The sequence below is a fragment of the Lactuca virosa genome, chromosome 3 (assembly GCF_052849685.1).
Source record: "Lactuca virosa cultivar CGN04683 chromosome 3, Lactuca_virosa_CGN04683_v6, whole genome shotgun sequence".
Lineage (NCBI taxonomy): Eukaryota > Viridiplantae > Streptophyta > Magnoliopsida > Asterales > Asteraceae > Lactuca > Lactuca virosa.
This window is the reverse complement of record NC_136428.1, coordinates 101702553-101726510: the sequence shown is the minus strand read 5'-3', so window position 1 is coordinate 101726510 and position 23958 is coordinate 101702553. Positions and strand designations below refer to the sequence as shown.

Sequence of the window (23958 nt, the reverse complement as noted above, 5' to 3'; positions counted from 1 at the left end):
ATATATAGAAGCCGTCTTCTTCTTGTCGACGGTGTATCTGGTGTTCGATAAAACCATAGTTTCAATTTTACAAGTATGATTCAAGCAGATTAAAAGAAGAAGTTTTTCATCATGTCTCACCACGATTCTCAAGTCAATCCAATCAACATCTCCAACAACATAGGATCCACTACGAGGGTTCCTATTCTCTATACTCAAGATTATGAAGTATGTGCGCATCACTTTGAAGACTACGTCGTTGGATCTGAAGACAATGGCTATCTTATCTGGGAAGCAATTACATTGGGTCCGTTTGTTCACTCTGGAACGAACAGAACAATCAAGACTCAAAAAGAGTATAACCAACTCTTGGTAGACGTAGAGAAGATCCCCCAAGACGAAAAAGACAAGGTGTTATGCAACGTTAAAGCCATAAGAATGATCAAATTCGCTTTGCAAGTCGATACTTTCCGATTAGTAAGTTCATGCACTACAGCTAAAGAAATATAGGATAGGTTGAAAGAATCATATTCGACCGATGAGGATCTAGAGCACTCGATCCAAACCCTATTGCTCTCTGAGTTTGGTGCTTTCGAATAAAAACCTGAAGAGAAACTCATTCAGACATTCGATCGTTTTAATCATCTGCTTAGCAAGGTGATGAAGCATTGTTTTGAAAGGAAAGTGATCGAACAAAAGGTCACATTCATGAATGGCTTAAGACCCGAATGGATGGCAGTGGTCTCGACTGTGAAGGCACATGAGCAATTTAAGTCCCACTCGCTGGCGAAACTAATGGGTATACTTAAATCTCATGAAAGTGTGGTGACTAAGGAAGCGAAGGTAGTTTCGGGTGTGGGTTCTCTGGCCTTTGTTTCTAAGAGCAAGAGTGTGGCAGACGAAGAGAAAGAATCTGATATGTCAGAGTGCGATCTAACTAATGAAGAATATGCAATGATGGTTACGAACCCAAAGAAGTTTGCTCGTAAGAAGTTCCCTGTCAACAAGAACCGAAACTGGCAGGGAAGCTATAGCTCTGAAAAGACGAAAGAGGAGAGGAAGAACACTACTCAGAAGGACGATGAGAAGAAGGAGAGCAAGCTTGTGGGAGATTCAGGATATGACTGCAATTACTGTCACGGCAAGAACCACTCTGCTAAGGATTGCATGCTGACAAAGATGTCTGAGAAAAAGGATGATGAAGACGACGAAGCTTACCACATGCGAAAGTTGGAGGAGATAAAGAAGAAGAAAGAAACTAACGTTTCTATGAATGCTTTAATTGTGCAGGAACATGTTATTGATGATGAGTTTTGTGGAGTAGAAGTCTGGTCTACAGACTCTGAAGATGAAGAGGTACGCAGACCCTCGCATGGAAGAGCTTATGTGGCGAGAGAAGGAGTTACTGAGTCGGCTCGGAGATGCTTAATGGTGACAGCTGGAGTGTCACAAACGAGAGGATATACAATCGAAGGTAAGCATGAGGAAGCGAAGCTTAAGGAAGACAAATGTTTCGCTGCCAAGCCTGTGAGTGAAAAGATCAGCGATTGCGATCAGTTGATCAAGAAGGTACAATCTATCCTAGAATCACTTAAAATACCAGTAACAAACTACGAAAAATAATTAAATGAATTAAAATTCAAGTTTTCTAACTTAAGTGGCAGTCTTATGCAAACTCGCTTAGCAAATTCTAACCTAACTGACCAACTCAGCAGGGAGTCTTCCAAGAGTGAGGGGAGAAGGATATAGATACAACAGAAGGAGTCAGAGTTAGTTAGGGCTAGGGATGAACTTATTTATGTGCAACGAGACAATTTGAAGTTTTTAAAACAAAGAAATGTTTTATGTTTGATTGCTAAACGCTTATATACTAATATCACCCAGTTGCATCTAGATTGTGAGATAGATAAAAAGATTCATAAAATGATTTTGCCTTTTCTTGAATTTAAGGAGGACGAAGTCATTGCTGAATGTGAATCTATAATGTCCTCGGATGTTCTTTCAGTGACATACAAATATAGACTGTACAAAATTGAGGCTTTTATTGAGTCCAAAGAACATAAATGTATGTTAAAGAATTTGCTGGACGAAAATGATAAATTAAAAATCAAAACCGAGACCATACAGAAGTTTGACTCATCCAATGCCAAATTATGTTTTGAAAATAAAATGAATTTAGAAACCACTTCTGAATTTGATGAGGAAAGTGAAATGGGCGAAATTTCAGTAGTAGACGAGATTGACTGTTCAAAATTTCTCAAGAGCAAATCCGAAACAGCAAAATTGCTTGTATCTGAAAATTCCGTTGAGTTCACTCGCATTTCCAAGGATAAGTCCAAGGTCCTCAAAGAAAATGCGGTAGTTTATCAAAAGGTACAAATAGTGCCGAACCAAATATATGTTGTTGAAGGAATAACTAAGAAACAAACGGCAGAGTTGACCTTCTTGGTTGATAAAGATAACGGTGAAGGTTGTGACAACTACTTCTGGTATGCACCCCTAGACAATGCAGACGAAACGGTTGGCCTGTCAGAACGAACCTCATGGAGAGTCAAGGGTAGATACGTGGCTGAACCCATCAACAAACCTTCAAGTTTTGATAAGCCAAGTTCAAACGGCACAAAAGAGATACCAAACGAACCAATGAAAGCATCAAGCATATCTTCAACAACAACCGAAGAAAATAAGGAGAAACCGAAACCAAGAGCGAATATTCATAAATCTCAAGAGCAACTTGCTGAACAGAAACACCAGAGGAACAAAAGATGCATGAAGAACCTCAATGAGAGAAAACAGTTTTGGCAATCCCAAACCCCTAATTATGTTCACTCTAAAAGGGCGTCAAATCTCCTTCAAGCAATCATTGCCACAAAAGTAGTTAGACAAAGTAAAAAGGAAGTTTCGGTCCCAACTCTTACTACGCCAAGAACCGAAAGTCAAGTTTCGGTCCTAAATCCCACTATCCTCACTCGCAACCAAAACCAAACCCGGTGGAGGATATCAAATGAAAGGGAAAGCTCGTGTCTAATAATAAAGCACAAGTTAAGAAAAAGTCAGCTAACCTAAGGACTCCAAAGAAAAACTCAACTAAAAAACCAACTAACAATAACACACCCAAATTGAAGCAAGATAAAAATAAAATCAAAGTTTACACCATCAAACGAAAAGATGAAACCACATTAATAAAAAGAACATATTTGGTTGATCTTTCTGTTGCAATTCCCTATTCTATAAAAGACTTACCAGGGCCCAAGAGACTTTGGGTTCCTAAATCTGCTTAATTTTGCAGGTTATTAGTGACGAGCAGTTTGGCGACGAATGGTATATTGACAGTGGCTACTTTCATCACATGACAGAAAGAGGGAAGAGCTTAGGGAATTTCGGTCCCTTAAGGATGGTGGATGTGTAAAATATGGAAACAACTCATATGGCACGATCAAAGGATATGGGATGATTACAAGTGGCGAATTTTCGATTCATAAAGTAGCTTACATGGAAAGATTGCAGCATAATCTAATCAGCATCTCTCAACTAGTTGTGGGAACTGGATTAAAGGTTTCGTTCGATGACGAGGATTCAGAGATCATCGAGAAGAAAACTAAGAAAGTCCTGTTGAAATCCATGAGCAAAGGCGAGATGTATCCTTTGAATCTCAACCCAATAAGAGGAAAGCCAACTGTATGCCTGCTGAAAAAGGCGAACTCAGATGAAAGTTGGTTGTGGCACCGAAGACTCTCGCACCTAAACTTCAAAGATATTAATAAGCTGATACTTGGGGATCACGTACGTGGACTTCCTGTTCTCAAATTTGACAAGGAACATATGTGCGCATCATGCGAGATGGGCAAGCAAAGCTGAAAGAGTCACCCTTCTCGTATCAATACAAATATCATCGAACCTCTTGAACTACTGCACATCGACCTATGTGGCCCTTCGGCTATCGAAAGCATCGGTGGTAGTAAGTTTATACTTGTAATTGTAGATGATTTTTCACGCTTCACCTGGGTTTTCTTTCTTAAATAGAAATCAGAGGCGACTCCCAAGCTGAAGGTTTTTATCAAGCAAGTGGAATTGCAGCTGCGAAAGGTGGTAAGAAACATAAGAAGCGATAATGGTCTAGAGTTCAAAAATAAAGACTTTGAAGAGTTTCTGGCTGAAAAGGGAGTAACTCACAACTTCTCTGCTCCCTATACTCCACAACAGAATGGGATCGTTGAAAGGCGAAACTGTTCATTGTGTGAAGCCGCCCGAACCATGCTGAGTTTCGGTTCTCTTCCATTATACTTATGGACAGATGCTATAGCTGCTGCTTGTTACACACAGAACCGGTCCTTCCTCAACAAGCGATTTTCCATCACTCCATACGAAATTTTGAAAAATCCCAAGCCCAATGTAAAGTTTTTCCATGTGTTCGGTTCAAGATGCTTTATTTTCAACTCCAAAGAGAACCAAAACAAGTTTGATGTAAAGGTAGATGAATGGATCTTTCTTGGCTATTCGCTTACTTCAAAAGCATATAGGGTTATGAATAAACGCCCAAGAAAAATTGAAGAAACCTACTATGTAACTTTTGATGATAATTACATGAAGAAGATTCAAGCAAGCGAAGGTCCAATGGAGGAAATATTTATGGAATCAGGTCAAGTCTCAATTCCCATTTCTAATCTGTTAGAAGAATACATGCTGCTCTTTGATAACCAGAGAAGGTGATACACTCAGAAGCGAAAGCAGCAGATAACAATATCGATACCTTAAAACAAATCATCGATGAAGCTACTAAAGACATGGAAAGCGAACCTCAACAACCAACCGAGAAGCAGACTCAAAGCGAACCTACTGCATTAGGTGATCATCCAGCTACTAATGACCCTCCAAGAAAAAGCTCTATACTCCTCGGGAAGGGTTCGTCTACACCAAAAACAACCGAATTGCCTTATCAGGGGTGAATCCATCACAAGGCCCAACCCATTAAGGTCCATTCGAGGGGAGAATCCAGATTCTGACATGGGATACGCTTCACTATTTGAGGGGGAGAATGAGAATACAAATGACGAAGGAGATCAATCAGAACTTCAAGTAGAAATAATGCTGAGCTGGATTCTGCCTATGATCCAAATTACCCTCCTATCATAAAATGGACAAAGGATCATCCTAAAACTCAAATCGTTGGTGAATCATCTGAGGGAGTTCTCACACCCTCTCAACTGAAGGCGAAGCAAGCTGCTTTATTGTGACAACCCGAAATTTCTATTCTGTACAACCATTCAATTCAATAGAAATCAAAACAGTTTCTGCTAACTTTCAAGCTTTTTGGAATAAGTTTGGGTGTTTTAAAGTTAGTGCTTCAGGATGTAACAAGAGAGAGGGTGCCCTAGGGTTTATTGTGCATCAATAAAGTTCCAAAAACTCCAAGAGTTTGGAGTTTACGGCCCAAATGGTATTAGGGCCGTAAACCCTAAGGACTATATAAGTGACACTTAGTTTATTTTTAACTTATTTCACACTTCCAAGTCTAGAACCAATTCTCTCTCAAGTATCATCTAAAGTGCTTCAAAAATCTTCAAGAAAGTAAGTGTTTTCTTCCTTGTTTAGTTGATATCTACCCTAATCTAGTGATCTTAGATGATTTCATCCATGAAATCATTCCATTTGTGTAGATCTTCAAGTGTTCTTAGTTTCACCAAGAACACCAAGAACATACACTAGTGTGCTTAGACTTCTAGCACCTTTTCAAGCTTCTACATAGTAAGTACTCTTACCTTGGCTTGTTATATGACTTGTTACACTTCTAAAACATCTAGAAATCACAACGAAACACTAGATCAAATGTGTTTACGGTCCAAGATGTTCTTGGACCGTAAACCCTAATAAAGGGGCCAAAGTGTGCCCTAGTCCCTTACCAAGCCTTGTAAACTAGTCTAGATCCCATCCTTGATGTGCTTAGGACTTAAAATATCAAAAATACCATAAACCATATGGTTTTACGGCCGTAAACACATGGAGAAGTGGTCCATGAGCCGTAAACTCCATTTAGGAGTGAAATGATGCCACAAACACTTCCTAAGGCTTATACTTGAAGTAGGATGCTTCCTTATGACTTGAAAAGCTTCAAAACACAAAATTGTAGAAGTGCCACGAGTTTACGGCCGTAAACTCATGGGTTTACGACCGTAAACTCCAAAGGAGTTGGTCACAAAACCGTAAACTCCAATAGAGGGTCCCCTTGAACCCTAAACTCAATAGCCAAGTCCTACAACCCTTAGATGCAATCCTTAGGACTTATAGCACTTAAATCAAGTGTTTTACATGTCTTAGGATGTCTTAACTTGGTTAATTAGTTGTTTTATAACTAATTGAATACATATATGTGTCATTATATGTTAACTAGGATCCTTGTGTGTGCTCAAGTCTTCACTTGACACTTAGCATCCTATATCAATCCGTTCATCCAAACCACTCACTACAGGTGAGTTCATACCCCTTAATTAACCTTTTAAATGTTTTTAAATGCTTTTATGGGGGGATACAAGTTAAATTCTTATAGTCATTATATCAATCACATGTGATTAATGACTACCAAACAAGTGGATTTCTTACTTTTCAAACTGTTTTACAAACCCTTTTACATATCAAATACTTTTATCAAACTCTTTTACATGTCAATTCCTTTTACTAAATCCTTTTCATGTCAATTACTTTTACTTAAACTCTTTTACACATATATTCTGTTAAATGTATATCTTTATAGATATAGTTATATAAGTAGGATTGAAAGGACTTAGGACTGATAACTCACTTTACCTCCTGTTCCTCGTTTGGTTGTGGACTTAGGGTATCGGTTATTTGTCCGAAGGTCGTTTGAATCCTAGTTATATATTATGTATATGTATATAGATATAAAGGTTCCTTCTTTCATTCAGTTCAAAACCTTTAGGTAGCAAAGGCGTACACACATGTTTATACATTCAAATCATATTACTAGTAAGCTACTATAGGTGTAGTTTAGGGAGATACTAATACTATTACTAGAACAATGAAACATACAATGAGTCAGTTCATTCATGAGTAATACACAGTGATGAGAAACAAACATAATACATAGTAATGAGAAACAAACCTAATACATAGTGATGAGAAACAAACATAATACATAGTGATGAGAAACAAACATAAGAGACAGTGATGAGAAACAAACAATACATTACAGAGAGAACATACATACAGGCTAGACAGAGGAATAACACACAATACAGCTAGCACATACATTACATATACATTATTACAGTTATGTGAGCCACTTAACGGGGCATGACACTACCTGCCATGACCGTTTTGTATCCAGAATCTCCTTAAGTGGGGAGCGTATGAGTTTGTGTATAGATCTATATTGGATTGACTATCCTACACCTTGTTGCTCGCTACAGTGGGACTTGCAAGTCTACGGGTGCCAAACGTCATTTCTTACGACGTCTTACATCGTCGTTTTTCTATGAGTCGGTAGCAGGGTACAGGCCGATCACATGGTACTTTAAATAATAATTGGTTTAAGGTAGTTAGTACAGCAGTAGTTACTTAATACAACACTACATTACTATTTCATTTTCCCATTACATTCACTTTGTGAACATTCACACAATGCACTGTAATGTAAAAACTATATTTTTGGTTAATGATAGTCAGATTTAGGAAAATACATACTCTTACAAGAGACACACACACACACACTAGATGCCTTGGTAGAAGGCTACTTTTAGTAGGAAACATAGGGTTTTCCAGGAGAGTTCAAAACGTCTTACAAAACATCTTACAAAACATCTTACAAAACGTCTTACAAATACTTTCGTACAAATACAGACACTAATATACTTATGATCTCACCAGCTTTAAAGCTGATACTCGCTTTCAAAATAACTTGTATTCTCAGGTCACCAGTAGACAGGTATCGGTGCCAGGTTTTGAGAAGATGGAGCTCGTGCAAGACTCATCTTTTATTTTGATTTGTATATTTTGGTGTCTATATAACTTGACAAGACATACTTGTATTAAAATTATATTATTAATGCAATGGATGATGTTTTTGCTTGTTTACTACTTTGCATTGTTGTGATACTGTACAAGACGTCCTCCGCCCCAGAACGTTTCCGCCGTTCTTGGTTTTGGGGTGTGACATTTATTCTCTCAAGTAGAATTCTGCATGTTTAATTCATTTGTCTCCAAAATTGAACCGAAAACGGTAAATGATTCTCTTGATCACTCTAATTGGGTGCAAGCTATGCAAGACGAACTCCATGAGTTTGAACAAAATCGTGTTTGGAGGCTGATTCCCACACCAAAGGATGCATCTGTAGTCGGTTTAAAATGGGTTTTTAGAAATAAGTTATATAAAGAAGGCAATGTGATTCGCAACAAAGCAAGGCTCATGGTGAAAGGATATTGTCAGGAAGAAGGAATAGATTATGAAGAGACCTTCGCTCCTGTAGCAAGGTTGGAATCAGTGAGAATATTTCAGGCATATGCTGCACATAAAAACTTCGAAGTTTTCCAAATGGATGTAAAATGTGCTTTCTTGAAAGGAGAACTAGAAGAAACGGTATATGTTGAACAACCACCCGGATTTGTGAACGAAAAGTATTCTAATCACTGCTACATACTAGATAAAGCAGACTATGGTTTGAAGCAAGCCCCGAGAGCCTGATATGAAACTCTAACACATTTTCTTAAAATGTCAAAATTCAAACAAGTTTCGGTTTAACTGTGACGACCCGAAATTTTCATTTGTATAAACTCTACAGTCAAGCACTTCAAATAATAGTCAAATTCATTTCAGTACATTTTTGGCCGGTTTAAAGTCCGTTTGGGTGTTTTTAAATTAAATTCATGAAACGAACAAATAAAAAGGAAGTACCTTCTAGGAGTGATGTGTAACAATTAAACAAACAACACCTTAGTTAGGTGTTTACGGCCAAACATGAGGAGTTTGGGCCGTAAACTCCCCTTTGACCATGAACTCATGCATGTAGCATGAGTTTACTCTTCATTCCTTCATTCTCCAACTTTCAAACTCAAGAACTCCCAACTTCTCTCTCAAGTATCATAACACACTCCTTCCAATCTTCCAAAAATGTAAGTTTTTCTTCACTTGATTTGTTGTTATAACCTTTCATCTAGTTGTTATACACCATTTCATCCATGAGTTCTTCATTTTTACTTAGATCTTCAAGTGTTCTTCAAAACACCAAGAACACACACTAGTGTTCTTGGGCCTTAAACACTCTTACAAGCTTCCTATAAGTAAGTACACTCTTCCTATCTAGTTGTTTGCTTAGTATACTTGCTAAACCATTGGAAAACATCAAAAATCCCCAAGAACACATGGGTTTACGGTCAAGGGATCTCCTTGAACCGTAAACACCATCAAGTGGTGTTTAAGTGCCCCCAACACCTTCTAGGGCTTGGATATTGGACTAGAACCTTACATGCATGAGCTAAAGACCCCAAATCACGAAATGGTAGGAGTGACCATGAGTTTACGGCCGTAAACTCATGGGTTTACGACCGGAAACTCCAAGGACCGTAAACTCCAAAGAAGGGCCATTTTGAGCCCTAGTCCCTTCCTAAGCCTTGGATGCAAACCTAGAACACTTCCTTGAGGGGTATAAGACCTTAAATCACACAATGGTACAATTTACCATGAGTTTACGGCCATAAACTCATGGGGGGAAATGACCAAAAACCGTAAACACATGTAGGGTTACCAAATGAGAAGTAAACTCCAATGTAAGGCCATACTCTCCTTAGATGCAACCCTTATGTACTCCTAACACTTAAATCAAAGTGTTATCCATGTATTAGGGTGTCCTTACTTGATAAATTAGTTATTAAAATGACTAATTAGATACAAATATGTATCATTACATGTTAAATAGGATCTGTGCGTGTGTGTTCAAGTCCTCACTTGACACTTAGCATCCTATCCGGCACTTCCATCCAAACCACTCACTGCAGGTGAGTTCATACCCCTAATTAACCTTTGAAATGATTTTAAATGCTTTTATGGGGGGAATACAAGTTGAATATTTCTAGTTATTGCTTTAATCACATGTGATTAATAACTAGAATAAACAGAAAGATTTTCTATTGCTTTCAAATTACTATCAAACATATGGATTTTCAAGTGTTTCAAACCTTTTATTAAACTCTTTGAATGCTAAAACTGTTTTCAAACACTTTTAAACTTACATTATTTTCAAACCCATATCTACACCAATATATTTATATAAGTAAGGCTTGAAGGACTTAGGACTGATAGCTCACCTTATTTCCTGTTCCTTGTTTGGTTGTGGACTTAGGGTATTTTGTTATTTGTTCGAATGTCGTTGAATTCTTAGTTATATATCATATATATATATATATATATATATATATATATATATATATATATATATATATATATATATATATATATATATGTGTTGGATATAATAGTTTTCACTTCAGTTCAGTACCTTTGTGTAACAAAGGCATGCAACCAACATTACTATTTAACTATAATAGGTATAGTTAAGGATTACTACTCACTACTACTATTACAATGACACCTACCAGAGTCAGTACAGTTATGAGTCAATACTCGGCAGCCAAGAATGTTGAGACCCAAATAAGGGAAAAGGGTCTGGAGAAAGCTGAAGTTGGCGAGAAGAGGAAGCTTGAAGGATCCTCAAGACCTGATAGTAAGGGAAAGTTCGCAAAGTCTAACCTGGATGACCAGAGGTATGGAGCCAAGTGGTGTGAAAAGTGCAGGAAGAAGCACTTTGGAACATGCAACGAAGAAGTAACCTGTTACAAATGTGGAAGTATCGGCCACTATTCCACGAATTGTACACAAAATGATAAGGTATGCTATGGATGCGGAGGCAAGGGGCACATGTCTAGAGACTGACTAAAGAAAAATGGAGCAGCAAGGCTAGAGGCACCACCAAAGCCAAGGGCATTCCACATGATCCTCGACGAAGCAGACAATAACGCGGGGAATCAGGAATAAGGATTTCATATCCAAAGATCAAATTATGAAGTAACAATGTGAATAGTAACATGTGGTGTAGCCTATTAGAGGCATAGTATAGGGTGAACTTGAACCTCTGTGTAATAGTTTCAAGAAATAATATAAACCCTGGTTTTGTTATCTGATGTGTTGAATGATTGTGTGATTTTGTATGGTGACTTGGTTAAACTGCGAGACAATACTTGAGACGAGTATGAGTAGGTGTGAATGGTAGTAGAGGCATATACTACCGGAAGCACATGACTCACACTTGGATCAGGGAAAGTCACAAGGTTACCAAGAAGCTAGTAATTGATTCTGTTTTATTCGAGTATGCCATTACCATTGTTTCGGTAATGACTAAGAAGATGATTGATATTCTGACCCTAGTGGTCATATCAAATTGAGTCCGACTACGATGAGCTTGTTACGTGGTTCGGAGAACCAAGTTCGATGTAACATCTGACTTAAGTCAGAAGATTGAAATCAATGCGATCAATAGTATCGCGCTTGTTGTTAAAGAAGTTAGTAGCTAGAAATGCTACATGCTAAAATGTAATTATATCATATTAGAATATGAAGTAAGGTATATTCCATTCTAGAATTTGACCCTAAGAGACTTGAGTCTAAGCGTTGCATCTTACAATGAAAGGTCATTAGAGCATGACCCATCGGTATGTTACAATAGATAAAGGAAAGTACTTATTCTAAGAAGAAGAATGAGTCCTCAATAAGGATTTATTTTGTAACTCGAAGGTTACGATTGAAATTCCAACATAGTACGAGGAGTAGGTGCCAGATTGAGCATCGCCTGCGGTCAAGAAGTCCAAGAGTTAGATACTCATTTGAAGAAACATATAAGTACGATTATTACCTAGGATGAAAAGATAACGTATGGAATCATTATACCAGACCTTTTTCATTGATGATTCTGGGACGTAATCATCCTAAGGGGAGATAATTGTAACGCCCGTAGATCTGGGCTAGTCAATTTAGAGACGATAAGCGTCAAAAATGACTTTTTGATAGAAGAGTGTTTAGAATAAATATTCTTAACCAAGTTGTAGTATATGTCACAAGGTTTCCGTACATATAAAGAACGCTGAAATCCGAGTTATAACAAAGATGTTATAACCTTTCGAAGTTTCGCGACAGATTCGGCACGACGTTGTAGGACGTAAATAGTGAATTTACGATAGAGGAATTTTTTAGCCTTAGGGATCTAAACGAAAGTTGTAGAATACATTAAACTGAGAGCATACATAAAAAGAACGTCTAAATCTGACTTCGCATGAGGAAGTTATGATTTTTCGAAGTTCCAACTTAGCAGTATGTAGCCCAAAGTTCGAATATGAGATCGAGTGGTTTCTAGCCGAAACAATCTAAACGAGAATCGAAGATCTCGTCGACAGTAATGCAACGGTGAAAAGACAGACGAAAACGGACGTCAGATGAAGAAGTTATGAATTTCTAACAGAGTTTTCCTGTCCCGGCCTACTAAAAATAATATAATAAAATAGCCGATGGAGTCTAAACGAGAGTTGTAGAACATAATCTCACCTACACGTGGATATAAATAACATTGAAAACGGAGCTTGTATGCGAAAGATATGAATTTCTGAAGTTCGAGGCACGAACCCCGGCACTGTGTCAGAGTTCACGACGTGAACACTCGGTTCACGACATGAACTCAGTGATGACGTCTCCTGGAGCCTGTCAGACCCAAGTTGCGATGACGCACCTGATGATGACTTCACGACGTGAATATTTGAGATTCACGGTGTAAATCCAGAAAAATGGCCCTATAAATAGAAATCGAAGGGCAGCCGATTTTGGTTGCTAATTCCTTCACTCTCTCACTCCCGATACGCTCTCTAGCTGTCTTGAAGCACCCCCGAAGCCCCGGTATCACCCCGACACCCGAAGCAAGTCCCGAAGCCCCGAAGATCTCGAGAAGAAAAGAGTTTCTAGCCGAAACTCTGCCCGCGAGAAGCCTGGTTTTTGGAAGATATCCCGGTTACATCAAAAGAATAGTACTTGAAGAGCCGAAGTGCTGTCCGAGCATCGTCTAATCAAGTGAGTGTGTAGTTACTTTCTTCTAACACATAGATATGAAGTATTTGCTATGAAATACGTGTTATGTGTTTATATATTGTTTGTTTCCTTGAGATGGATGTTGAATGAATGTTTTATATAGGTTTTTAAATGGTTTAAACTGTATATGAAATTTTTATCTACAAATATGTTGGGTAAAACATGGGTAGACAAAATAGTTGGTGTGTGATGAAGGATGAGTTTGAGGATGAGACGAAGGATGATATAGATCGTGAGATGAGGGTGACAGGTGAAAAATGAGTGAAACTTTTACCCAAACGATGGCCCCGTTATTCAGCAGAGTAGGGATGACAACCACGGACTATTCTAGACAGTCATGTGGAACACTAGCAGGCTCGCAACTTGTAGGTATTGTGAACTTGATGTTCACCGGTGTACTCTAAAAACCATGGCAACTATGGACTTAGTGCCTTATATAAGTACGATGGTAGCTATGGATTTAGTATTGTGTAGATGAACCTTAGTAGCTATGGATTTAGTACTGTGTAGATGAACATTGGTAGCTATGGATTTAGTATTGTGTAGATGAACCTTGGTAGCTATGGATTTAGTACTGTGTAGATGAACCTCAGGCAGCAATGGACTTTGTGCCAATTCCTTAGGTCAATCCTTAGGAATGAATGAAGGAAGGATAGTTGATTCTTAGGGTAAAACCTTAAGAAATAAAGAAGATAATGGGGATGGGTAATTGGGTTGATTGTTGATGATTAAATATAATAATTATATTATTGTGGGTTGAAAACCATATATGCTCACCAGGCTCCCAAGCCTGACCCACTCAGTTGCTTTGTATTACAGGTAGTGGCGCGAGAGCATAAGTTGGATGACTTATCAAGATATTGTGGATTATAGATCAGTAGTTGTGAATAATTGTTGTAAGGTCTATTTTGTACTGTTTATGCTTTTTGTCTGTATCGGAACATGACATCCCGAGATTTTTGTTATATAATGCAAAATACATTTCTTTAAGGAAATGCTTTGATAAATTCTTATCACATTTTGTTTTGGGAACAAATTCCACAACTCTTTTAATCAAAGGATTACTCTAATTTTATAAAACAAAGCATAAACAAATTGGTCTTTTCTGGCCGTGAAAATTGGGGATGTCACAGTATCCGCGAGTTGATCGCGACTACTGACATGATGTACTTTCAGACAACCACTCTCAATCTTTCACGGACAAAATGATAGTCTAAAGCTATATGTTTCATGCGACTATGGAATATAGGATTTGCACACAAGTATGTGGCGCCAATGTTGTCACAGTATAATACATGGGTTTGAGCTAATGTTATACGAAGTTCAGAGAAGAGGTGGGTGATCCAGGTGACTTCTGATGAGGCATTTGATATAGCCTTGTATTCAGTCTCTGTGGAAGAACGAGATACCAATTTTTGACACGTTATTTTCCAAGAGATAATGTTCGACCAAAGGTAGATGGCATATCCTGTTGTTAACCTTCCATTTTCTGATACTCCTCCCCAATCAGAGTCACTAAAGGCAGTAACTCTCAATGGTTGTCCACGCTTCAAAACTATGCCATGGTGAATTATGCCCTTCAGATGACGTAGGAGTCTTTTCAAATCTTGCATTTGAGTGTCATTTGGGTCATGCATGGACTGAGAGAGGCGATTTGTGACAAAAGCTATAGTTGTTCGGGTTATCGCAAGATATTGTAATGCACCAATGATCTGGCGATACTTTGTGGGATCTGATGGGGCTGAGTTGTCGACTAGAGAAGTGGCACTCTGCATGGGTGTTATGAATGGTTTTGCATCAGCCATCTTGTGATTAGTTAGGATATCACGAATGTGTTTGCTCTGAGAGAGAAATAACCCATCACTGGTGGAGATAACATCCACTCCAAGAAAATGATGAAGTTCACCAAGGTCTTTGAGTGCAAACCTGCGATTTAGCTGAAACACAAAGGCATCAATAGCACTATTATTATTCCCGGTCAGAATGATATCGTGAACATAGACAACAAAGTACATCACTATTCCTCCAAACTCAAATATCAAAAGGGAGGCATCAGATATAGATTTTCGAAAGCCATAGTTGATTAAGAATACCTTAAGCTCAAGATACCAAGCTCGTGGTGCTTGTTTGAGCCCGTAGAGAGCTTTGCGCAACTTACAGACATGATTTGGGAATTGTGGATTGACAAAACCTGGAGGTTGGACCATATAGACTTCTTCTTGAAGAGTGCCATTTAAAAAAGGCATTATTGATGTCTAGTTGGCGTAAGGACCACTTTCGTAATAGAGCAATGCATAATATGATGCGTATTGTGACCGGTTTTCTAACGGGGTTGAAAGTATCGGTGTAGTCAATGCCATGTCGTTGGTGAAATCCTTTAGCTACTAGACGTGCCTTGTATTTTTGAATAGATCCGTCAGAGGATCGCTTAATACGAAAGACCCACTTACAACCGAGAGTGTTTTGGGAAGTTAGAGGTACTAAATCCCAGGTTTTGTTTTGGGTGAGTGCATTAAACTCTGTAGACATGGCATCACGCCATTAAGGTATTTTAAGGGCTTGGGTGACACATAATGGTTCAAGAGTCTCTGGTAGGGGTGAGCTGATGTTGTGTTGAGATAAATATCACTGAAGTACTTAGGATTGGGTTTTCTTTGACGAGGTTGAGGCGGTAAAGAAACCGGTGGGGATGGTGATACAACTTGCGGTGATGGTGGAGGTGGAGTATATGTGGATTGAGGAGTGCAAGATAAATTTTCTGGAGAGTGGGTATTGGTATTAGAGGTGGTAGGGGATGGTTAGAGTTATGAGTGAGAGTGGTTTCTGGTGGTAGGGTCTGCATAGGAGACAGAGTAGGTGTACTTGGTGACACACTAGTGGTCGAGTTGTGAGAGTCTTCCACATGGGTATAAACATCTTGAGGGGTTAGAGATTGATCATTACTAGCATGCCTCCATGGAAATGTGTCCTCAAGAAATCTAACATGTCTTTATAAGCGGACTGAGAAGTGGAGTGCCCTAGGAAGATCAGGCTGTAGATTTAGGTTGGAGTTTAGAAGATGTATATGGTTTAAGCCATGTAAATAGCCAAAGATTTTGAGGTGTGTATAGTTTGGTTTTTGTTTGAACGGGAGTTATAGAGGAGTTTTATGATTTAAACTGGGTGTTAGAAGTCGATTTATAAGATATGTGGCTGTTTGAACTGCATAAGACCAGAAGGTGGTTGGCAAATTTGCATGGTGAAAAAGTGTAAGTGTTGTTTCCATGAGATGGCGGTGTCGTCGTTCTGAGATACCGTTGTGTTATGGGGTGTGAGGAGGTGTGGTAAGGTGTGAGATACCGTGTGATGTGATAGTATTTTTTAGGAATGTGTATTCCCCTCCATTATCTGAGTACACAGTTAATAAGGGAAGTTGAAAACGGTGTTCAACTAACTTTTTAAATTGTGGAAAAATGATGGCAACATCAGATTTCTTTCTCAATGGGTAAATCCATGTATATCGGGAGAAATGATCGACAAAGATTACGTATTAACGATATTTGTCAATAGAGATGTCGGTAGGTCCCCAAACATCAGTATATACAAGCTCTAAAGGTTTATTGCTTGTTAGAGAGCTGTTTGCAAATGGTAGTTTATGACTTTTATGACAATGACAAGAATGCCATATTAACGAAGAACATGAAATTTTATTATGACTAAAGTGAGAGGAGTTTAAAACAGATTGTAATATGCGAGGAGCAGGATGTCCTAAGCGTAAATGCCACTTATTTGCTAGATCTGTGGCGATAACATTGATTTGAGGTTTTCTTGAAGGCATGAAGAAGTAAAGATCATTCTTGTTTTCCCCTCGAAGTAGTTGCGCCCCCGTGCGAAGATCCTTCACCAAAAAATGTCACAGAAAAAAATTCCATGGAAACATTGTTAGTCTTACAAAATTTTGCAACAGAAATTAAGTTCTTGTTTAAAGAAGGAACACATAGGATATCATTCACATGAAAAAAACGAGATGGTAAGTTTAAGGTTGTGTGACCAATGTGTGTTATTTTGAGACCTGAACCATCGCCCAAAATTATTTCTTCAGGACCGCCATAATCAGAGAAAGAGTGTAGGTGATCTGTTTGCCCAGTGAAATGGTGAGAGGCTCCTGTATCGAAAATCCTTGGATTGGATTTGTTTGAGTTCATTGTAGTGAAATGTGCCTGAGGAGAAATGTTATTAACTTTTAGAAATCGAGACAAACGTCGACATTCTTTAGTAAAATTTCCAGCACGGTCACAAAAATTGCAAAAGGCTTGAGGATTGTAAGAGGTTCTGGGGTTGGAAGGTTGAGAATTTGGTCTTCCTTGATGCTGTTTCCCTCTTCTTATGTCTTGATAGGAGTTTTGAGATTACCTACCAGATGTCTTTCCGCCTTTATGGGTGAAATTGATGTTGGGAATGACGATAGACTCATCTTTCGTTCCTTTTGTCGTGTGAATCTCGAAGTCAGTGAGTTTATTTTGAAGCTTATAGAAAGAAATCGAGGAGTCACGAGCTTGGATGGCAGCCCCCATCTCCTTGAATTCATCTCCTATATTGTGAAGGACATGAACGACAAGATCTTCATCATCAACAGGGTTCCCGGCTAGTGCAAGATTGTCAGCTATTTGCTTCATATCTTGAAGGTATGTTGGATTGTGGTTGTCAATTAGCTTCTTTTTTATAGAGATGACATGAGATCTGGAGGGGTTGGCATACAAGGTTGTGAGTCGTTGCCATGCTTCAAGGGCAGTTTCGGCAGAGGAGATATTAGGCAGGGCCGGTCCAAACGTATATGGGGCCCGGGGCGAAAGGAAAAAAAATGACCCCTTAAAGACAAATATAATAAAGATTCAAAAAAAAATTATTCTTCACTATAAATGTGTTCAATTACCAATAACAAGCAAGCCAAATTGTTTATCTTTTGAGCTAGCTTGAGTTTGAACCAACTTTAGGCCCTAAAAATCATTTAGGTAATAATTTTTTTATAGATATACACTACATAACCCAGAACTTTTGGGCCCCCTGGGACGTGGGCCCTGGGCGGTCGCCCGGGTTGCCCACCGTCTGGACCGGCCCTGATATTAGGTTGGATAGAATCGGAGCAGCTTCCTAACATGGCACCGATGATGATTTGATCTTGACGATACCAAAGCATGTGATCTGGGTTTGGTTTCTTTTTTTCGGGGTCCAAAATTTTTTCTGGAACAGCTACAGTACCATCGATGTACCCTAGGAGATCAAGACCTATGAGGGTTGAGGAGACTTGTCCACGCCAAACAGAGTAATTTGTTTGGTTAAGCTTGATGGGAAAGTGTCTGGGTGCTATGAGTTGAATGATGGTTTTTGTAGACATTGGATCGTTTGAGCTTGTTAAAGCAAGTAAGCTCGGATACCATATAAATGATAGACTATTGCATAGCAAAGCTACAGCAAAGCTACAGAGAAAGGTTGTATAGGTTCTGTATTCAAAAAAGGACACATTACAGAGCTACTATAGACAACTATATATACATATTTTACAGCAGGAAAATTAGGGAGTCAAATCCCATGATTTTAGGTGATGAATCGTCTATGATATAGGTTGCTTATAACTCCACAGATAAAGGTGGAGATTGATAATTTCCATATCAGATAGATATGGGTTTAATATCTACCTCATTTTTCCGAGTACATGTGACACTCCTGTTCTTTTCCGGTCATTCAGTTATGATTCCACTACGCCGACCTTGCTCCAAGTCATTGTCGATATTCTCCAATCCATGTCTTCCAATCGACTCACCGCTTGGTCTTCCAGTTACAGTATCCACCGACTCTGAACATTTTTGTTTCTTCGACATCCAACGAAAGAGAAGTCATATCAGATACCTTTCTCTACGACTTCTCAAATTCTTTCGGTCATCGCCATCATCTTCAGCCGGCACCAACACCATCGACCCAACCCCAGCGCACCACCAACGATCGCTCACCGCTCCCAACGCAGCACCATTGACCCCCTTCACCGCCACGGACCACCGTCGTGGCCCACCATAATCAGCAAATCGCTTTTAGAACAGGTATTGGAGATGGACGCCAGCAAAAGGAACGAAGGTTACTGATTTAATCCATTCTCTTTAGTTATGTCAAATTATTTCTTCTTCATTTTTCCACCATCCTCTTAATCATTTTTTTTATCAATTGTTGTTTGATTTGAAGGCTTTCTTTCACATCTCGGATTAACTGTGGTCTCCATCTTCCCACATCAAAGTCACTTTAAAGTCACCATTTTGAAGAAGTTCTTGAATTGGGAGTTCTGTGTTTTAATTTTCTTCATGTTATAATTCTGGATTTGTGGTATTTTGAATTTCTTCATTTCTCACCAAGCTTCACAAACCTTCTTAGTGAAAATAGAAACTAATTTGGGCTTGTTTGATTGTTTTTGTTGTTCATAATGGGCAGATTTGAAGATGCACATCAACTGCTTGATGAAATGCTTCAAAGAACCGGTAAGCTTAGTTCTACTCCATCATCTATTACATACGCTTCTTATTCACACATTTTTGTTAATGATGTAAATATTTTTGTTTTTATGATCTAAAAAGAGGTTTTGATCGCCAATTTTAAAGACTTTGCTTATCTAACCATTGGGTGTAGAGGCGATGGACCAGAAGGAGATATCCTGATGCTAACATCATAAGGATACCACATACCGCATTCATGATATTATAACCTCAAACATGGCTGGGGTAACATGAATCATTCATTCCTTTTATTTACTTTTCCAATGTTTTTTACTGGATTTTCTTTCTTACTAATTACTCCATATGCAACTACAGGAAGGAGTAAGCTAAGTTGAGCATGAAACAACAAACTGAGAGGCAGAGAAAAAATCAGTAAAACGTTAGCAAACCTGAAACGATGGTGATCTTTTGGGGCTGCAAACCTTTTGGTATGTATTGCCCCTAACTATAGATCAGATCCGACAAATGAGAAAAGAAATTTTTGCCATGTATCTTCACATTTATACAGTAAATCATCATCCAACTTTTTTTGTAATTACAAAATGACTACAATAATTACATCCTAACAGGTACCCCCACCCTAAAAAGTTTATAGCTTCTCTTCTTTAACATTTGTATTAAATACGTTGCTTTTCATATTACATTGCAAAAATTAACAGTGTATCGGACACTCAAAAGCTGAAAGATTCCACTGCTATAAAGGTAGAACTTAAAGATCGATCCCAAGTAACATATTCTGTCCAATTTTTTTTCACTTTCTTAGATCAATTTCCCAACATATCTTTTAACTGTCTAACATCCACGTTAAATTGACTTCTAATGCAGGAAGACTTCAAATCGGCTCCACTGCTGGAACTTACATCTATTTGAATCCTGTTATTGACAAAGCAAAATCTTTAATATCTAGGTAAGGGATACCCGGCTTGTCGATGGAGGTATACATAATTTTATGAAAATATATTAATTTAACAGATTGGTTTGAAGTTATAATATTATATTAATTTATATTTTATTACAGGTGATGAAAACTCAAAAGAAGAAAAAGCAAAACTACCTGAACAATGATAATGCATTGGGACCCACAAAGGTTCGTGTTTTTTTGAATCGACACATTTTTTGAAACATCCATCCATTTTCATTATTTTCTGTAAACTAACTTTTCAAATGGAATTAAAACAGAAAATTGTTGTATCGACTCTTGATAAAGTGGGAGATGAAACTCCATTGACAAAGAAGAAAGTCAATGAAAGTCGTGTTCTGAGGACAATATCTGGTGTGATCATAAAGTGGTGCCTTATGGTGCTATGTGTTGTTGATGTTGAAGCCGAAAATAAAGCTTTTTTTGGATTCATTTTATGGGTTCAAAAAGGGGGTATTCTCATTGTCTGCTTGTGTTTGCTCAATTCCTGATTTAGAGACACATCTTAAGTTAATTCACCTCCCAGGTAATGACATCACTATTTTTTTTTCCTTTATTGCTTTCTTTATAACAATAACCTGAATGATGCTTACAATATTGGTCTCATGTATCAAGTTCTTATGATTTAAGCATGAGAATGATAAGGTATGAAGTTTCTAGCATTCTACTACTTAATAACTTTATCATTCTTTTTCATATTTTTCTCTTCAGGTTGTTATACGTAATGAGATGTGATTGCATGGTGCAGTGGACAGCAGCTATACTAAGTCTAGATTATGACAATATTCTAGATAAAAGTTTTGGGGGTGAAGTAGTGGCCAGATGGTTAATAGTTCTTATTAGAAAAAGAAAGAAAATTTTGCTGCATCATGGTTTTAATAAAAAAAAATATTTCTATCAATGCAGTTATTACAAACTGGAAAAGATTCCCCATTGTTCAAAAATAAGGTCAAACACATTAGAGGAGGAAGGGGCCATACATTCCAAGAATTTCCATGGCATCCACATGTTCTATCTCATGGACCTTATCACAACATGATGATCTAGCCCGCTTTTGGAAGACATACAATCAATGTAAGTTTTATCTACTTTTTTAGGAACCCAGAGTACTGGTGAGTGGTTCCAAAAAAACTACTCTGATGAATAATCTAATGCTCTAATTTTAGAGTTATTGACTTCCCACCGCATCATCATTTTTTACTTTCAATGAATCTAACATGCGATTTAAGATATTATATAGGTTGATAAAAAAATAACCAATTTCCAGTTCTGCCATGATTGATATGTGATTATATCATCTTTTTTTTTCATGATGTTGTAAAAGAGTTGAATATTAAGATAATTGTATACTTTATATAACGAAAATTTTGAATGCACATATAGAAAGTGGTAATCTGATGTACAATGACGTCTTTTATAGCATGTCAAAGTAGTTTATTTGAAAAATCTTATTATTTTTTTAATTTAATAACTTTGGTTGCTAAAAGTCACTAATACAATAAATAATAAAACGGGCCATTTGGTCGTTTGGGATTGGATGATGTTGTCAAAACTGTAGTGGGTAGAGCCGAACCACATAACTAGGTTTGTAAATTTTTAAATTGCATATTAGATAAAAAAATACAATATGAACAAGTTTCGATGTAATATCAATGTATAAATACTCGAATCGTTTTAATGATTTTTCAGTAAAGTTGTTAACTTTTCTGAATTTTTTACAGACAAAAGTTGGGTATAATCTGATTCTATAAGAACCGATGCAAGAAAAAAAAGATTCTTGATCCTTTTGTATTGGACTTGTCGGGTTCATATATACATGGTTTTTAGAGGATAAATTAGTAAAAACCCCATTATATTTGGATAAATTGGCAATTTAACTAATAATACTTTATTTATTCTATTTAAACTATAAAAGTTTCAGCATTTTTTCAAACTACCCATAAATTGTCTGAAATATAACGTCTTTTTTTTTTTTTTTTTTTTTTTGTAATTTCGCTTTATGTCAAAGGTGCAGCGGTTAGAGTGGAGCCACATAATCAGGTTTCTAAAATTTAACCCTTTCACAATTATTGTAAATTTATATTACAAATATTAAGTTTTATGTTTTTTATTTTTTCCTTGATAGGCCCAAGCCAGGATAAACTACTTACAATCCTTGAAAATGCACGGTTGTAAGGTTTTCCTGATCATTATAATGGTCAACATGTTTTACTCATATTGGTAATTTTGAGTTAAGAATGACATTGGAATATATCTTGTGAAGTCACTTGACATATTTGTATTTTCTAGAGGTGAATAATATGTTTATTTTTTCTTCTTACAGTGGTGGAACAAATTCACAAGAGAAGACAACCACTTCCCTCCATGGATGCAGTATACTACATCCAACCAACAAAAGAAAAGTAAATTATTTTATCTTTTCTAATCTGTTTTGTTTTTGTTTTATTCCATTTTTTAGTATTCAACATATTACAAGTGTTGACTCTTATTCAAGCTTGAAGTCAGAATTGGACACTAATTTGGAAGGAGTGTATATGGTGGAAGGTTATTGATCCACAGTTTACGTCAACTATCATGTGGGTTGACTTTAAAACTCAAGTGTATCTTTTTTTTTCCGGATGATTGCATACAGTTTAAGTTTTTAGAGCCTTTGATTCTCCTATGTGATTTGTTCATGCCTTCTGTCGCATCTTATAAAACAAAACATTGTTTCATTTACCTAATTTTTTTTCTTTTGGCATATTCACAGATGGATTATGAAGATTTAATCCAAAATATAAGATTAAGCTCACTTTGAAGAAGACAATGAAGTTAAATGGACTCACTTTCCGACGCAAATCATATGCTCTCAACCTGGTTTTTGACCTTGGTATTGTTGTAGCAGTTACTGAAATCATTATTCTTTTATCTAATTTTATCATTTTTTTTATTCATTTAAAGACACAAAACCACATACAATGGGTAAAACTTTTGTAGCCCATACATTTGATATGTTTAGAATGTTTGTATCGTTGAGAAAATCTAATATTACTTGTGTATGTATTGCTATTGAGTGTGGACATTACTACAATCCATTCTTCATTTGCAGGTATAATTTGGTTGTATGTTCTATTTTTTCTTTCACATGTAAGTTGTAAATGGAGCATGTTAGATTCATGTAATCGATAACAAGTTGTTGCATTTTTTTTGGGTATTATAACTGCCCACTTCCATTTTTTTTAGGTTTTTTTTTTTTTCTTATAAAAATGTTCTTGGTTTAGTTTAGTTTATTTTTCTAATATTCATGGAAACAATGTCATTTTATGTTATATTACTTTGTAGTTTTGTATTAAAAAGATCAAAGTTGTATGGTTCGTGCTAGAAACAGATCCAAATAAAAAATACCAATGTACTTTCATTTTTTTTGT

General features: G+C 37.3%; 1 protein-coding gene across 15 annotated transcripts; it reads left to right on the top strand.

The window, feature by feature from the left end:
• Nucleotides 1-18652: 18652 nt before the first annotated feature.
• On the top strand, nucleotides 18653-23621 carry LOC145166308 (uncharacterized). Of its 15 annotated transcripts, none has more exons than XR_013740481.1 (15): nucleotides 18654-19222; nucleotides 19328-19465; nucleotides 19571-19617; nucleotides 19766-19857; nucleotides 19948-20201; nucleotides 20292-20358; nucleotides 20458-20567; nucleotides 20651-20719; nucleotides 20812-21077; nucleotides 21263-21625; nucleotides 22566-22591; nucleotides 22677-22771; nucleotides 22875-22953; nucleotides 23046-23127; nucleotides 23301-23621. XR_013740481.1 is itself a non-coding variant. In XM_079085251.1 (15 exons), exons 10-14 carry the CDS (start codon nucleotides 21547-21549, stop codon nucleotides 23101-23103), a joined length of 336 nt encoding a protein of 111 aa, XP_078941377.1. In that variant the 5' UTR covers nucleotides 18660-19222; nucleotides 19328-19465; nucleotides 19571-19617; nucleotides 19766-19857; nucleotides 19948-20334; nucleotides 20458-20567; nucleotides 20651-20719; nucleotides 20812-21077; nucleotides 21263-21357; nucleotides 21458-21546; the 3' UTR covers nucleotides 23104-23127; nucleotides 23301-23621. The 15 variants fall into 15 exon arrangements, 4 of the variants coding, with proteins under 4 accessions (XP_078941378.1, XP_078941377.1, XP_078941376.1 ...); XR_013740478.1 differs by having other exon boundaries at nucleotides 18655-19222; nucleotides 20292-20334; XR_013740479.1 differs by having other exon boundaries at nucleotides 18656-19222; nucleotides 19948-20060.
• Nucleotides 23622-23958: the final 337 nt, after the last annotated feature.

Coding starts and splice junctions, on each gene's coding strand:
- LOC145166308 (XM_079085251.1), top strand. CDS start 21,547: ATGGCATCCACATGTTCTATCTCATGGACCTTATCACAACATGATGAT. Junction 21,626..22,559: donor TTGGAAGACATACAATCAAT/GTAAGTTTTATC, acceptor TTTATGTCAAAG/GTGCAGCGGTTAGAGTGGAG. Junction 22,954..23,052: donor ATCCAACCAACAAAAGAAAA/GTAAATTATTTT, acceptor TCAAGCTTGAAG/TCAGAATTGGACACTAATTT.